The following is a 13,266-nucleotide window of genomic DNA, read 5'->3' on the forward strand; positions in this document are numbered from 1 at the left end:
CGCGCGTCCAATAATTCATGAATGGCAGTCATTAAAATGACTGCACTCTTCATTAAGCTGTGGCAGATCGTCGCTGGGAGTCTTTAAACAGACTGGGAACAAAGCGCCGACCCTGACGCACACACACGTCATTAAACAGTTCAATTATAAGAGAGCCATTCTGACAGCTACGACATGATGGCTGCTGGGGTTTGACGGTCATATGCTGGTGTCTCACTGGTCAAGCTGACCAGTTGTTTGTGCCGTGTATTTATTTATACATACTGGTCTGACTGCTTTTGCTGATTATGACTCTGGAAATGAAAACTGGGCTGCTCTCGCCTGTTCATTGTAATGGCAGAATCAGAAAAACTGTGTTCTCCATCGCAAGGCAGCGGGACTGTGTCTGACGTGGCTCACGCACATTGCATTAAAAACATACATGTAGCACAAAATATGCACATAGCGTTTCAGTGTATTACCTATAGTCCATTATATTGTAAAATATATTCACGAAACGCCAAAGAATGCCTGTTAACAGGCAGACAATATGAAACTGCAGTGAAAGCACGCAGCATCCGCGTCCAACAGACTAAAACAACAGCAGACTATCGGCCCATTCTGTGCTGATGTATGCATTCATTGCTGCTGTCGGCTGCTCGGGGATGAGGATCCATTCATAAAAGGCGACGGAGCGCAGTGACACAGCCTCAGCATCCGCGTCCGCCTCCCGGAGCAGCAGCCCAGCGCTCGGCTGTGCGGCGAGAGGCAAATCATCGGGCTCACATGTTCAGACGTGTTGACAGTAAAATGTCAAAATGAAGTGCTGGATCGCACCTAACGAGCACCTGCCGTGTTTTCTGACAGGTCCGGGGCAAACAGGCAATGACGGGGTATAGCCTACCTCAGGTGCCAGACATTTAAACACAGAGACCTCTTTCCTATGCAACCCAGTCTTCCCACCACCCCTCCTTTCCCTGCACACCCCCATCCGCCCCTCCTCCTCCTCCTCCAATACACCGGAGTCCGGTGACTCCGTTTACGTTTTACGCTTGCTCCGCCCCTTACTCGGTTTTGTCCAAATCGGGCTTTTTGCGTCGCCGGAGCTCCCGATTTCAGCCCGACGTCATCATCGAGTAGAGGGAAGAGCTGACGTCGAGCGAGAGTCACCGAAAGGAGAGGGCACGGGAGAGGGAGGGGGGAGACTTTCACCATGGCTAACACTGATATGAGACATATCCATCCCCCTCGGCCCCCTCCTTCTTCTCCACCCCCCTCCCTCCGTTTTACGTCGGTGTTGGTGCGTTGGGAGCCCCCCTACTCCGGCGGAGTCCCAGGCTATATAAGTGACCTGCGAGCAGAGTCCCTCAACCAGATTTACGGGTTCCGGACTTCTGTGAGAGAGACGGCTACCACGGCCGCCGATTCACCTGCACTCCGAGAGGGGGGACAGACATCCAGCAGACGGCCAGCCATCCGTGCTGGACGCTGTGGCGGAGCTAAAGCGGACGGAGACCGGACAGGAGAAGGTCTTTCAGCCTTCCTCTGGGGAAAACAACAACAAAATAGCTGAGATGAAAGTGCAATAACACACCTCAGAGCTTCTCCACTTCTACAACCTGTCTCTTAACACACCTCGGAGACAGAGACCCCGACTCCAGCCGAGGCGCGGCGTTCAACGGCACTCCGCACGCAACTCTCCAACTCGCATCTGGAGGAATTTCGATAGTTCACCGCAACAACCGGCCACGATGTACCGCTCAACCAAAGGAGCGTCCAAGGCTCGACGGGACCAGATCAACGCCGAGATCCGGAACCTGAAGGACTTGTTGCCCATATCCGATGCAGATAAAGCGCGGCTCTCGTACCTGCACATCATGTCACTCGCCTGCATGTACACCAGGAAATCCGTCTTCTTCACTCAAGGTAAGACTGAATTTCCTCTGAATAAAGCGACCTGTTGATGAATCTCATGTCACGGTGCTGCATCGTGCTCACAGGAGAGGGATCAACAAGTGTTTCAGTGGCGCCGCACGCAATTGTCTTGACACAAATCTCATCTTTGAAGTGCAGAGCTGTGGGTCGTTAACTAATCGGAAATAATCGATGTAGAAGCTGATAAACCCGTCAGAGCGGCAGTCTGTCGCTGTCCTGGGTGCTGAAACGCTTCGGCACTATTAATCCAGCGGCTTCGCTGTCCGTGGTGCTGAAACACACTGCGGCCACCGTTTCTCCCACTGCGGAGATCAGATATGTTCATTTCTCTCAGGATCCGCTTTACTAACAGATTTGCCACCTTTCTGCTCTGTTTTTTCTCTCTCTCCAGGAGCGGGAGCTGCGGCTAGTCTTGAGGAGAGCGCAGGGTTTCTGTCTTTCCACGAACTGTCGGAGTTGATGCAGGCGCTGCCGGGGTTTCTGATGCTGCTGACCGGGGAAGGGAAGCTCCTGTACCTGTCAGACAGCGTCTCCGAGCACCTCGGACACTCCATGGTGAGCGCACACAGAGACGAGCCGTTCTGAGCCTACTGACGGGATATCTCAGCTCTGCTCCGGGGCTTCATGAATAACGTTTCTGTTTGTGATTCTCCAGGTGGATCTTGTGGCACAGGGGGACAGCGTGTATGATATCATCGACGCCTCAGACCACTTTATCATGAGGAGCAACCTGTCGACCTCTACATCACTTGAGATGGGTAAGAAAAAGCGTGCACATTCAAATTCACAAGTTGTTTTTTTTGCCACTTTCAGACTGAGCGAATGTGATTTTTAACCGAACCTTTTCTCATCTTCTCCTCCACAGACCGTCTCTTCCGCTGTCGATTCAACACCTCCAAGTCCGTGCGGAGGCAGAGTGCTGGGAACAAGCTGGTTCTGATCCGAGCTCGCTGCCTCTCTCCTCCCTCCAGCTCTCCTACCACCGGGTCCTACTGGACCTCCAACCCGGTCTGGGTGTGTTTCTGTTCCCCCCTGGAGCCCCACCCGACCCGCTCCGGCCCCGGTGCAGAACGGGAGTCAGCCTCGACTCCTCCCCTGGCTGACACCAACTTGTTCCTGGCCTGCTTTCACTCGCAGCATGGCCGGGACATGAGGCTGCACACAGCCCAGGACAGGTGAGGTCAAACAAACAGCAGACCCTCACTCCCACCTGTTGCTTTCATATGGACCGCTATTAATCTGCTTATGAAATAACTTGAAAGGGTACAACATTATCCTCCTAACTTATCACCACCCACTCTCCCCTGCAGTGTGAGCGCCTATCTTGGCTTTGATGTGACAGCTTTACGCTCTCGCTCCTGGTACAGCCTCCTCCACCCACAGGATCTGTCACATGCCTCCGCTCAGCACCGCAGCCTATGTAAGTATGCTCTTCACACATACCTACCAGTTACAACCGTCCGTGCCCACACAGTTACACACACATCGTGCCCACTGGTACATCCACGCAATGAAAAACACTACGATGATTAATAGGATTACAAACCAATGCCAACTTGTGCTGTGACTGTTGTTCCACAGTGAGAGAAGGAGGAGAGGGCAGAGCTGAGATGGTGGTGCGTGTGCAAGCTCAGGACCAGTCGTGGGTTTGGCTCTACATGGTGCTTCAGCTGCAGCCTGGAGAAATCCCCATCAGCAGCAACAACTACATCATCAGGTATTTACTGCCCTTTTTTTAAAAAACAACACAACACTCATCAATTTATAGACAAAATTATTAATAGAAGGAAAAACACCTTCCTAACTTCCTGTTTCTGCCTCTCTCTATCAGTGATTCTGAGGCCTGGTCAGTGCGTCAGCAGCTCAGCTCAGAGCAGACCCAGCTAACCCTGGTTCTGAGTGCTGGCACCTCTCAGCAGGAGAGTCTGAGCCTCCAGTCTCCAGAAACCCTGTCCAGCCCAGACCAGGTCTTCACCCCAGGCAGCAGCGGCCTGTCTGCCCAGTCCTTTGACTTCAGCACTGCTGGCTGCAGTGTGGGCTCCTCTGATGAACCAGGGAGTTCTGCTGCAGAGGCCATGCAGCTGGAGGGAGACCCCCGCTCCAGTATCTCCTCTCTGGAGGAAGAAAGCTTCTTTCAGCAGCAACCGACCGAAAGCCCCTCAGCCGCCTCCTCCCCAACTCCAGTCACTGTTGAAACAGTAGCAGACTTAGACTTTTTAACCCAGAACATTCTCCTGCCGCCCTCCTTCCAGCTCGACCCTCCGCTGCCAGCTCTCCCCCTGCCTCTCCCCCCCGTCCCCACCTCACAAGCTCAGCAGACCAAAGAGTTTGTGTGCACGCCGCCCTACACCCCCCAGATTGGCGGGGCTAGCTTCCCATTCGGCGAACCCCTCTTCAGCTTCGACCCTACTGGCACAACCACGCCTCCGCCCTCTGCTACAACAGCCACAGCCAGCACCTCGCTGGCCCCTGCAGCTTCCTCCTCAGCCCCACCAACCACCGCCTCCAGTCCCGCTCCCCCCACCACCCTGTCTACCAAACTTCCCCTTGCGCTGCCTACTCCATCCACTGACTTCCTCTTCTCCATCGACTCTTGCAGTGGCTCCCTGTATGAGAAACTGCCCCCCACACCTGACAGCCCCGGAGACGGCGACTGCACAGTGATGACCCTGCCCGAGGTTCGGGGTCCGCTGTATGTAGATGTACCACTGGGGCCACTTCAGTGTCCCCCTGAGGGCCTCCTCACCCCTGAGGCGTCACCCGGTAAACAGCCCTGCCTCTCCTTCTTCTCCCTAGAGAGAGAGCGGGAGAAGGAGAGGGCAGAAATCTCCCTCTTAGCTCAGCGTATCAGCTCACTGGCAGAGGGATTCTACCTGGATCCGCTCTTGTCCAAACTCTCCCCGCCCTCCATGTCACCCTCATCCTCCCCCCCCTCCCCCTTCCTGGCTCCCACCATAGAAACTGCTGATGTTGATTCAGTCCACATGCTTAGGGAGTTTTATCCCATCAAAGCATGGAGAGGCTTGGACATTCCCATCTTCCTCGACGATGATGATTCTCTGTTTGAAGAGAGCATCCTAGAAACCCTCTTCCAAGACGACTTCACTCCTCTTCAGTCCACCGGCCTCTCCTCCCCCTCCCCCTCCCCCTCCTCCTCCCCTATTCCCAATCCCTCCAGCCCAACCTCTCCTCAAACCCCAGTGTGCTGGCACCAACCCTCCCAGTTTGAGGGAGTGGGCCACTTCTGTAGCGTCCAATCGGCGCAATGTAACTCCATGGCTGGGTGCGGGGCGACTGTGGCTGCTGAGGCCGGGGCGACGGCGGAAGGGGAGGGGCTAGCGGAGGAAGCAATGGAGATCGAGGTGGTGTCATCTCCTGTGTCCTCTTGCTCCTCCATTCCAGCTTCCCCTCCCCTCATTCTCACTGCCTCCCCCAGCCCCGCCACCTCCATGCCCATCGTCTCGCCCACGCCCGCTGTGTCTTGCACTCAGTCCCTCCTGGAGGAACTGGCCGTCCTGGAACCCATGTTTGGGGCAGGTGCCTCGATCGCCCCTGGCTTAGGGCAACAACCTGAGTTGTATCAACTCCAATGTCATCCATCGTCACAGTGCTTCCACAAAGGTAAGAATCTGCCTGGGTTCTTCTTTACTTTAACCTTAATCTTCTTAAATGTGATGAAAAAGCTTTTTTGAAGATACACCACTAACGTCCTCTCTCTCTTGTCTACTTTTTTGTCTTTCAGATGGGAGTGGAAGTGTTCCTCCGTTCTAAAATAAGTCTGTGACTTACTTCATTAAGTATGGCATATTGTCATATTTTGTGGAGCCCCTTTTACTGAAAAGTAAAAAATAATTAAGTGTATAAATATACATAATGTATATACAACTTAAGGACTTTAACTCCTACATGTCTCCTAAGAACAAAGATTGGCTTTATATTTTTGTTCAGTCATTAATCTGTATACTACTACAAAACTGGTGCAACATTTACATGATGGTGCAACCACATGGACCCACAACTGCCTGGGTTTTGAGTCCATGTGGTGTCTTTCAGCTTCTCTGCAACATGAGCTTCAGATATGATCAGACAGAGAAACCTCTCTGAACTTGTAAGCGCTGTTTAACTTCCAGACGTGCACTTGTATTCACTCGTAGTGAAAAATCTGTTGTGAACAAAAAAAAACCAAAACATTTCTTGCTACTTCAATAGGGAGATGAGCTCTAGCACTTTTGCCTGACATGCAGCAACGCAAACCCAAACCTCAAATGTATTGGAAGTCAAATGTTTACAAATTTTTTTACAACCTTGGGATAATCACTATCTGTACATCAAATTAATTAATTCTGGGAACTCTTCTGTCCGGTCTTCAGAGGCAGCACAGCTCTGATTTGATAACACTCTTTCTCACAGCCTTAAAGGCAACATCAGAACTCAAAAATACAGCTATCAACTTTAAACCTGAGATACTTTGAGCTTTGAGTTTGCGGCTTTGAACCTTTAACATTTCATATCTAGTTCTCCATCTAAAATCTTGTGTATCAATGTGATGTGCAAACAAAAAAGAAAACATGCGAAGGGGTCCTGGCATGTGAAGATCTCCCGAATGTTGAAGGTGTCCATTGTTTTACGAGATGAAACACAAAACAAGAAATAGTCTGGAAGTTTGCCGGAGCTCTGATCATGCCACAAATCCACTGCTACGTTGTACTGTACATTAGACTCTGAATGTGGGCTCTTCAGGTCCCTCCTGGCCCTGAGGGCAGTCGGCTGGATATTGTTGCAGCATCAATATTTGCAATGCTGGCAGCTTATAGCGGCTCCTGCGTGCCTGAAACGGCCCTGACCTGCTGAACTCTGAACTCTTTATCATGTCCATTCAACATGGACTTTTACATCGTTGCTCCACTGGAGCGCGGTGTAGTGAGGCACAATTGACTATGTGAATGAGCGATTCTTCTTTTTTGAGAGGGGTTAGAATACAAAAGTTTTGTTTTAAAAAATGAAAATAGGGATGGGGTGCTATTTCTATTCAGTTACCAAGCGACACGGGTTGAGAATGGTACTATTCCCATGGTGTCGACATGCTCACGTAGAGTTGTCTACGGTCAAGTAAAGGATTGATTCCTACGTTCTAGCTATTAAAGGCTAAGTTAATATACATGTGTAAAATTACTATATTGTATGTGTGATATTTGAAAAAGATGTTCATGCATATGCATTATGTCTGTGGATATAGGCATATGTTCTTTTCAGAAAGGTTGTACACATTTGTACATTTGTATGAAATTGCTCTTGGTCTGTATATATAAGAAAGAGATTTTTATTGCATAAGATGGAATATATTCTAAACATCTTACTTACTGCAGAATGGACATTGTGGACCAGTGTTCTATTGTGTTGCTTATAAGTGTATTTGGTTGTCATACAAATGCATTTATATTAAAGTGCACTTAATGCGGCTGATGCATTTGTGTCGTCATAGTCAAGCCCCTTGTTCCTCCCTCAGCCTCATCATCATCATCATCACCATCCCACCATCCTTGCCTCTTTTCCTCTCCCTCCCATACACTCTCCTCCATTTCTTCCCCTGGAGCGAGTTTCGCTCAGCAACAGCACTGACGCACACACATGACGAGACAGAATGAGACACTATCTGACTCAGACTGACGCACACTCTTGGCATCGAGGTTTTTGCGTGCGCATGTGCACACACAGTTGGCCTCCCACTTATGATGATGCACGCACACACATAATAGTAGGCATATGACCCCCCCGCCACCCCTCTTTACAAATCACAGTAGCCCACATTCGCTCGGTGTACCTGCGACTCTATCAGCGCTCGACGTGGTGTAAGAGTCCATATATAGGCATTCCTGCTCAAGAGCTCTGGCTGAAACAGCCTCCCGTCTATTCTCAGCCTCCATTCAGAAGGATCAGAGAGGGGAGGGCTGGAGAGAGGGGGGAGACAAAGAAAGAGTGAGGGGAGGCTAAAATTAGAGGTACAGTAAAGAGGGATGTGGGACAAACTGATGCTGTGTCGCCACAGGATGAAAAGGAGATAATCAAAATCACAGGAAAAAAAACAGACACATGGATAACCAATTTTCTGTAAATCATGACAGATAAAAGATAGAAGATGGGTTTTGCGGATTGAGGAATAATATAGGATTTTTTCGGCCAGGTCTCATCAACAGATAACACAGAATCTATTACATGTAATGAGGCAAAGCCAGAAAAATTATACTGGTTTTCTGCAAGCGAACATTTTGTTCCATCACCGGCTGCTGCAGTGTCTGTGATGGAGCGCAGATAGCAGCGGAGTCAGTGCTGCACAGCTGACTGCTGCCATCTTCTGGCACAGACAAGTACTGCAGCAGACAAGAGGATGCTGTGTCTGAGGAGCCATGTTAGGAGAAGGTTAGGAAGAGTTTTAGTTTTAGATTTGATGATGGCAAGACCACAGGAGGAATAAAGACTCAAATCTTATATATAGGCAGAGTTCACGTGGGGCTGGGTGATATGCTTAAGATCACATTTTAAACAATACTCACATGCACACAGTTAGTGGTTGGTAAGAGGGTTCCTCATGTCAGTGGGAGCTTTGAAGACATTGTTCCCTCTTTGTATTTCCCTGCTGAGCTGTGGTGGAGGAACAGGAACACAAAGGTGGAAATTTGGACCAAACAAACAACTTTTATCTAAAGCGCTTTTTGCTGCTTACCCACTCTTTCACACACACCGGTGGAACCGAGCCGTGACCATCTGCAGCAAAGTGGGGTTCCCAAGGACATTTGAACAGGGCAGGAACAGCTGGGGATCCACACACCAACCTTCTTGTGATTAAAGGACAGCATCCTCCACTTCCTGAGCCACATTTGGCCCAGACTGTTGCATTAGAAGATACTCAGTTACAGCAAAATGTCAAAGTTGGACAGTGGTTTTATACTGGATTCGCTTTAGGAAGGGATTCCTTCACACAGTATGAAGAGAAGGACCAATTACAGCAGCCATTGAGACTTTCAATGCACTGTACAAATGGGCAAGTGCTGTTTTGAAAAAATGTGAACCCATCCTTTGATGAGAAAAAAATTTCTGATATGGTTATATGTCATAATACAGCAAACGCAGGAAAACTCACATATAAAATCCTCAGACTGATGTTCCAGGCAAAGAACTGTGTTCCTTGTAAAGCTGCAACTGATTATTATTTTCAAAATCTACTAATCAGTAAATTATTTTTCTCATTAATCAATGACTGTTTATCTAAATGTTGCAAATAGTGAGAAATGCTCGCTAAAAGATGCTAAAGTCCATGATAACATGTTCAAATTACTTGTTTTGTCTGATCAACATTCAAAAATCCCAAAACTTACAACAGAAAAACAGCAAATCTGCATGTGAGAAGCTGTAAGCAGGTAATTGTAAGTATTTTTGCTTGATAAATGACTTAATTGGTTCTTAAAATGATTGTAATTACTTTTACTAGACTGTTAACTTATTGTTTCAGCACTTGTTCAATCTTTCTGCACTACATGGGACCAAAGCCTTTATGTTCAAAAACAAAACTATGTATTTCTGGTTAAAATCAATAAAAAGTAATATTGTGTGATCGACCTGCAATAAGTTCATGTGATTTTAGCAATAACTCATGTGATGAACCCTTTAGATCACAGATGTGTCAAGTGTGCAAGAAACCATCTGCACAACCTGACAAAAAGCCAAATGGCTTCCAGAAGTGTTAATAATAGATAATAACATCAAAGAGACTGCATACACAAATCCAAGACAGAGCAATTACAGTTTCATTAGCTCGGCTCAGAGGAAATGAAACGCTCAGGGTCATAAATACTCTCAAAGTTTGAGTCAAGGCTTTTGTTGCTACAACGTCGGTGAAGTAAAATCTCGTAAATATTAAAAAAAAATGCTGAAAACAAATAATTTGCTGTAAAGAAATGTCTTAATATCAGATGTGAATAAAGACACAAACAAGAAAAAAATGAGAACAAGAGTTTATTAAGATTGGAGACACATATGGAGACAAAACAGTGTTTTTGTATGAACGCAGTTCATGTGTAGAGTCAATAAAAAGAGGAACGGGGGGTTAATGTTGTCGCAGGTTTCATTTCTTTTTGCCCGACAAAGCTTCAGCTGCAGCAGCTGCGGCTGCCGCTTCTGCATCAGCTTTCAACTTCTCCTCTCTCTGCTGCAAGAAGACGCTGTACTCGTCGGCTGAGAGACTGAAGAAGAGGAGGGAGAAAGAGAAGGACAAATTATATCCACTTAGCCCGAGCTTTGACTTACTGTTAGAGGAAAAATCTCATCTAAAGGCAAAGCATTAAAACCGTTAAAAGGTTAAACGACAAAATGTTACGGACGACGTTCCTTGCATTTCAACATCATTTTATAGCTCGGTGATTTGAAATTCAATAAAATGGCACCAACGTGGATGATAAACACCACATCACGATGTTTCCAGTGGAGACGGTAATATCGAATAGCAGAAATATGCAAACCCTTCAGCTATCTGCAACATTAACTTTAAACACAGCTTTTGGCCTAAGAGCTTCTCTTTGGACTCACCACAGTGCAGCAGTGTTCAACAACCATCCAGGGAGAAACCCATTGTAAAAGAGGCAGAGATACCAATTTCTCCACTGACAGCACTCTCAATAAATCATAACACTCTGCAGCCGCAAGACGTGTTAAGTTTTAAGTAATGGGAAGAAAGGGATTCTGGGAAAAATACAATATCATTAACTGTAGTAGAAATAGGTGCAGCAGGTAGAGGTAGAGTGCGATTGTGCAAGTATACTGACCTAAAACAGTTCGTGGCAAAATAAATGCTGTGCACGTAATAAATGATAACTATCTGACAGTGTGAGAGTAAACACAGGTGGGTGTTAAGATGCAAAGGCCCTCAAGGGTAAGCAGAGTGGGGAGACGTCACATCTGTGAAATCTAAAGCACGCTGATCCCAAACTGTACAGTCTTTGAGAAGCTTCTATCTTAGAAGCAGACTGTAAACAATATGCACTATATACTGTGTCTTAGCAATTGTTTTTTAATTATTTATAGAAAAAAAAGTCAACATACCTAACTGTTTTATACCAACAGGACATTATGCAACATGTGTGCTGATGCATGTCATCAAACTGAGTCAATCAAACAATCTTGTGTAGACTTTATTTTCCCTCTTCACCAGCATGAACACACTAAATACTCAAAACCTGCTTAGATTTAGTGTGTGTGGATCATGTCACCACTTAAACTTTTTTTGTGGCTATTTTCCTTTAATTGGACAGTTCACAGTACACGCACAGATAGGACATACAGGAGAGACGTGGGGATGACATGTGACAAAGCTTCCTGGCTGGAAACCCCCCAACCCTAACCCCATTACATTGACCACAAGGTCCAGCAGGAGGCCAGGAGAGAGTTCCAGTTTTTGAGCCTGCAGTTCCTGGTGTGGTTGCACTGAACCGCTTGTTACTGTCAGGTGCTCATGTTATTATTCATGTTATTCTGTATACAGAGAGCTGGGCTGCAAACAATACGTGCACTCTACAGCATGGTATGAATGCATTCCAACTGCACCATAAACTAAAGCCTCAACCACAGACAGACAGGCAGAAGAATATTTAGAGCATCTCATTAAGCCAAGCGGCAAACTACATCATTACAGCAGCCAAAACTAAACTAGGACCATACACACATAAATAAATGAATAATTAAATAGGGCCTCACTCGTACCTTGCACCAGCCACCTTTTGCCTTTTCAAGGCTTTTTCAAGGCTTTGTTACGTTGCTGGCCTACCAGACTGCTCCTGCTCTCAAATACTTGCATTTCTCTCCAAATCTAATTGCTTATTGTTGCCTAAATATACTTCATGAAGCCATATTACATTGTAAAAAGTTAAGGTAAATATAACAAAAATACATGTTTAATAGGAGTCTGTAAGGAAAGATACTCAATATTAAAGGAATAGAGGTTCTTCACGCGTTAAAGAGGTGGTGTCTCTTAGTATTGCAAAGAGTCTCGGATGTGTGTGTCTGATGTCATACTCAAGTAGAACTAAGCACTCCGAGACTCCTGTAAAGACCCCACAGCGTGATCTGGAGCAAAAACCGATAAAATGCGACGTCCCAAATGGACATCCCAACTGTTGATTGAGCACTTTGACTTTACAACAGTTTTTGTGCAGACCTTTATTATTGAATTGCATTTGTTTATTTACTGAAGCTGCTGTAGGTGTTCACATTATTGTGGCTACTGTTGATGCTTTACTGTTATCTGACCTCTAGTGGCCATTAGGAGACATAGCAGCATCTATGACACCAGGATCATTCACCGTGCTTTTTTGAAAATCCACAGAAATATGTACAACTCTGATTCTAAAACAGTTGTATGCAATGACATTTTGAGCGCACTGACAACAGAATCAGGACTTACTCGTTGACAACCTCGATGCCCAGCGAACGGGCCGAGCCGATGATGCTTTTGACAACGTTTTCGAGCGAGGCGTTCCTCACTTTGAAGCACTCATCCTGGGCTTTCACCTGGGCAATCTCATACACCGCCCTCACAGACACCTTCCCCGCTGTCTCGTGGCCTTCGCACATAAAAGAGATTTCAGAGTGTGAATATGAAAGGAAAGAAGGAAAAAATTTAATAAGGGTACAAGGAAAAGTTTGACACAGAAGAGGACAAAGTGGGTGGGTGTATGTGTGTGTGTTGGAGACGGCGTAGAGGTGGTATTAGAAGTCAACAGCTGAAACGAGGCTGGAGATGGCTCGGAGCTTTAAAGGTAGAAATTTATAATTCTCTTTTCTTAACACACCACCTTTGCCACTTCCTTCCTCTGCCGCAGTTCCCCCCACGTCATGAATATAACATCAATCACAGCAAAGCTTAAAACCGAGCCCAGGGAGAGACGTGTGTCCGTTACAGGATGGGCTCAGCGGGTGAAAATTGGAGTGAGAGCAGATATATCAGTGTAGCAGCACATCTCACCTGTCTGCCCGGCGCCTTTCGCGATGCCCGCTGCTTGCTTGAGGAAGTAAGACACGGTAGGCTGGCCGATCTTCAGGTCATAGGTTCTGTCCGGCTGAGGAGACAGAAGAATTAAAGTTAAAACCTGAGCTCAAAGGTGGGCAGGTGAACATGAGATTTTCATGGAACTATAATCTCAGCAAGACACAGACTGCAGGCAGGATTTTAAAAACACAGAGTTCATGACTCCCTCAGAAATTCATGCTGAGACACCAGCAGAAGTCCAGTTTTCACACATCATTTCTATGACAACCAGCTGAAATGTTGCTAGCAGTTTTTAGCTCTATGAGTTTTAATATGTT

At 46.9% G+C, this 13,266-nt stretch overlaps 2 protein-coding genes across 3 annotated transcripts in view; one reads left to right on the plus strand and one right to left on the minus strand.

The window, feature by feature from the left end:
* Nucleotides 1-1,730: 1,730 nt before the first annotated feature.
* On the plus strand, nucleotides 1,731-5,685 carry npas4a (neuronal PAS domain protein 4a). The gene is made up of 8 exons (XM_041944661.1): nucleotides 1,731-1,905; nucleotides 2,306-2,469; nucleotides 2,570-2,672; nucleotides 2,780-3,089; nucleotides 3,225-3,334; nucleotides 3,496-3,631; nucleotides 3,746-5,535; nucleotides 5,657-5,685. The coding sequence occupies exons 1-8, from the start codon at nucleotides 1,731-1,733 to the stop codon at nucleotides 5,683-5,685; spliced, it is 2,817 nt and encodes a 938-aa protein (XP_041800595.1).
* A 4,226-nt stretch (nucleotides 5,686-9,911) lies between these two features.
* mrpl11 (mitochondrial ribosomal protein L11) overlaps nucleotides 9,912-13,266 on the minus strand; it is a 39,935-nt gene continuing 36,580 nt past the window's right edge. For both annotated transcript variants that reach the window (XM_041944256.1, XM_041944257.1), the window contains exons 4-6: nucleotides 12,926-13,019; nucleotides 12,365-12,524; nucleotides 9,912-10,151 (exon numbers count right to left, since the gene is read on the minus strand). In XM_041944256.1, the coding sequence (XP_041800190.1) occupies nucleotides 10,034-10,151; nucleotides 12,365-12,524; nucleotides 12,926-13,019 (372 nt within the window). In that variant the 3' untranslated portion in view covers nucleotides 9,912-10,033. The remainder of the gene's footprint in view (nucleotides 10,152-12,364; nucleotides 12,525-12,925; nucleotides 13,020-13,266) is intronic.

This window comes from Chelmon rostratus, chromosome 9 (genome assembly GCF_017976325.1).
Source record: "Chelmon rostratus isolate fCheRos1 chromosome 9, fCheRos1.pri, whole genome shotgun sequence".
Classification (NCBI taxonomy): domain Eukaryota; kingdom Metazoa; phylum Chordata; class Actinopteri; order Chaetodontiformes; family Chaetodontidae; genus Chelmon; species Chelmon rostratus.

Excerpts from the sequence above, each read along its gene's own strand:
- npas4a (XM_041944661.1), top strand. The coding sequence starts at position 1,731 with ATGTACCGCTCAACCAAAGGAGCGTCCAAGGCTCGACGGGACCAGATC. Across the intron at positions 1,906-2,305 it reads ATCCGTCTTCTTCACTCAAG|GAGCGGGAGCTGCGGCTAGT; the intron begins GTAAGACTGAAT and ends CTCTCTCTCCAG. Across the intron at positions 3,632-3,745 it reads AGCAACAACTACATCATCAG|TGATTCTGAGGCCTGGTCAG; the intron begins GTATTTACTGCC and ends TCTCTCTATCAG.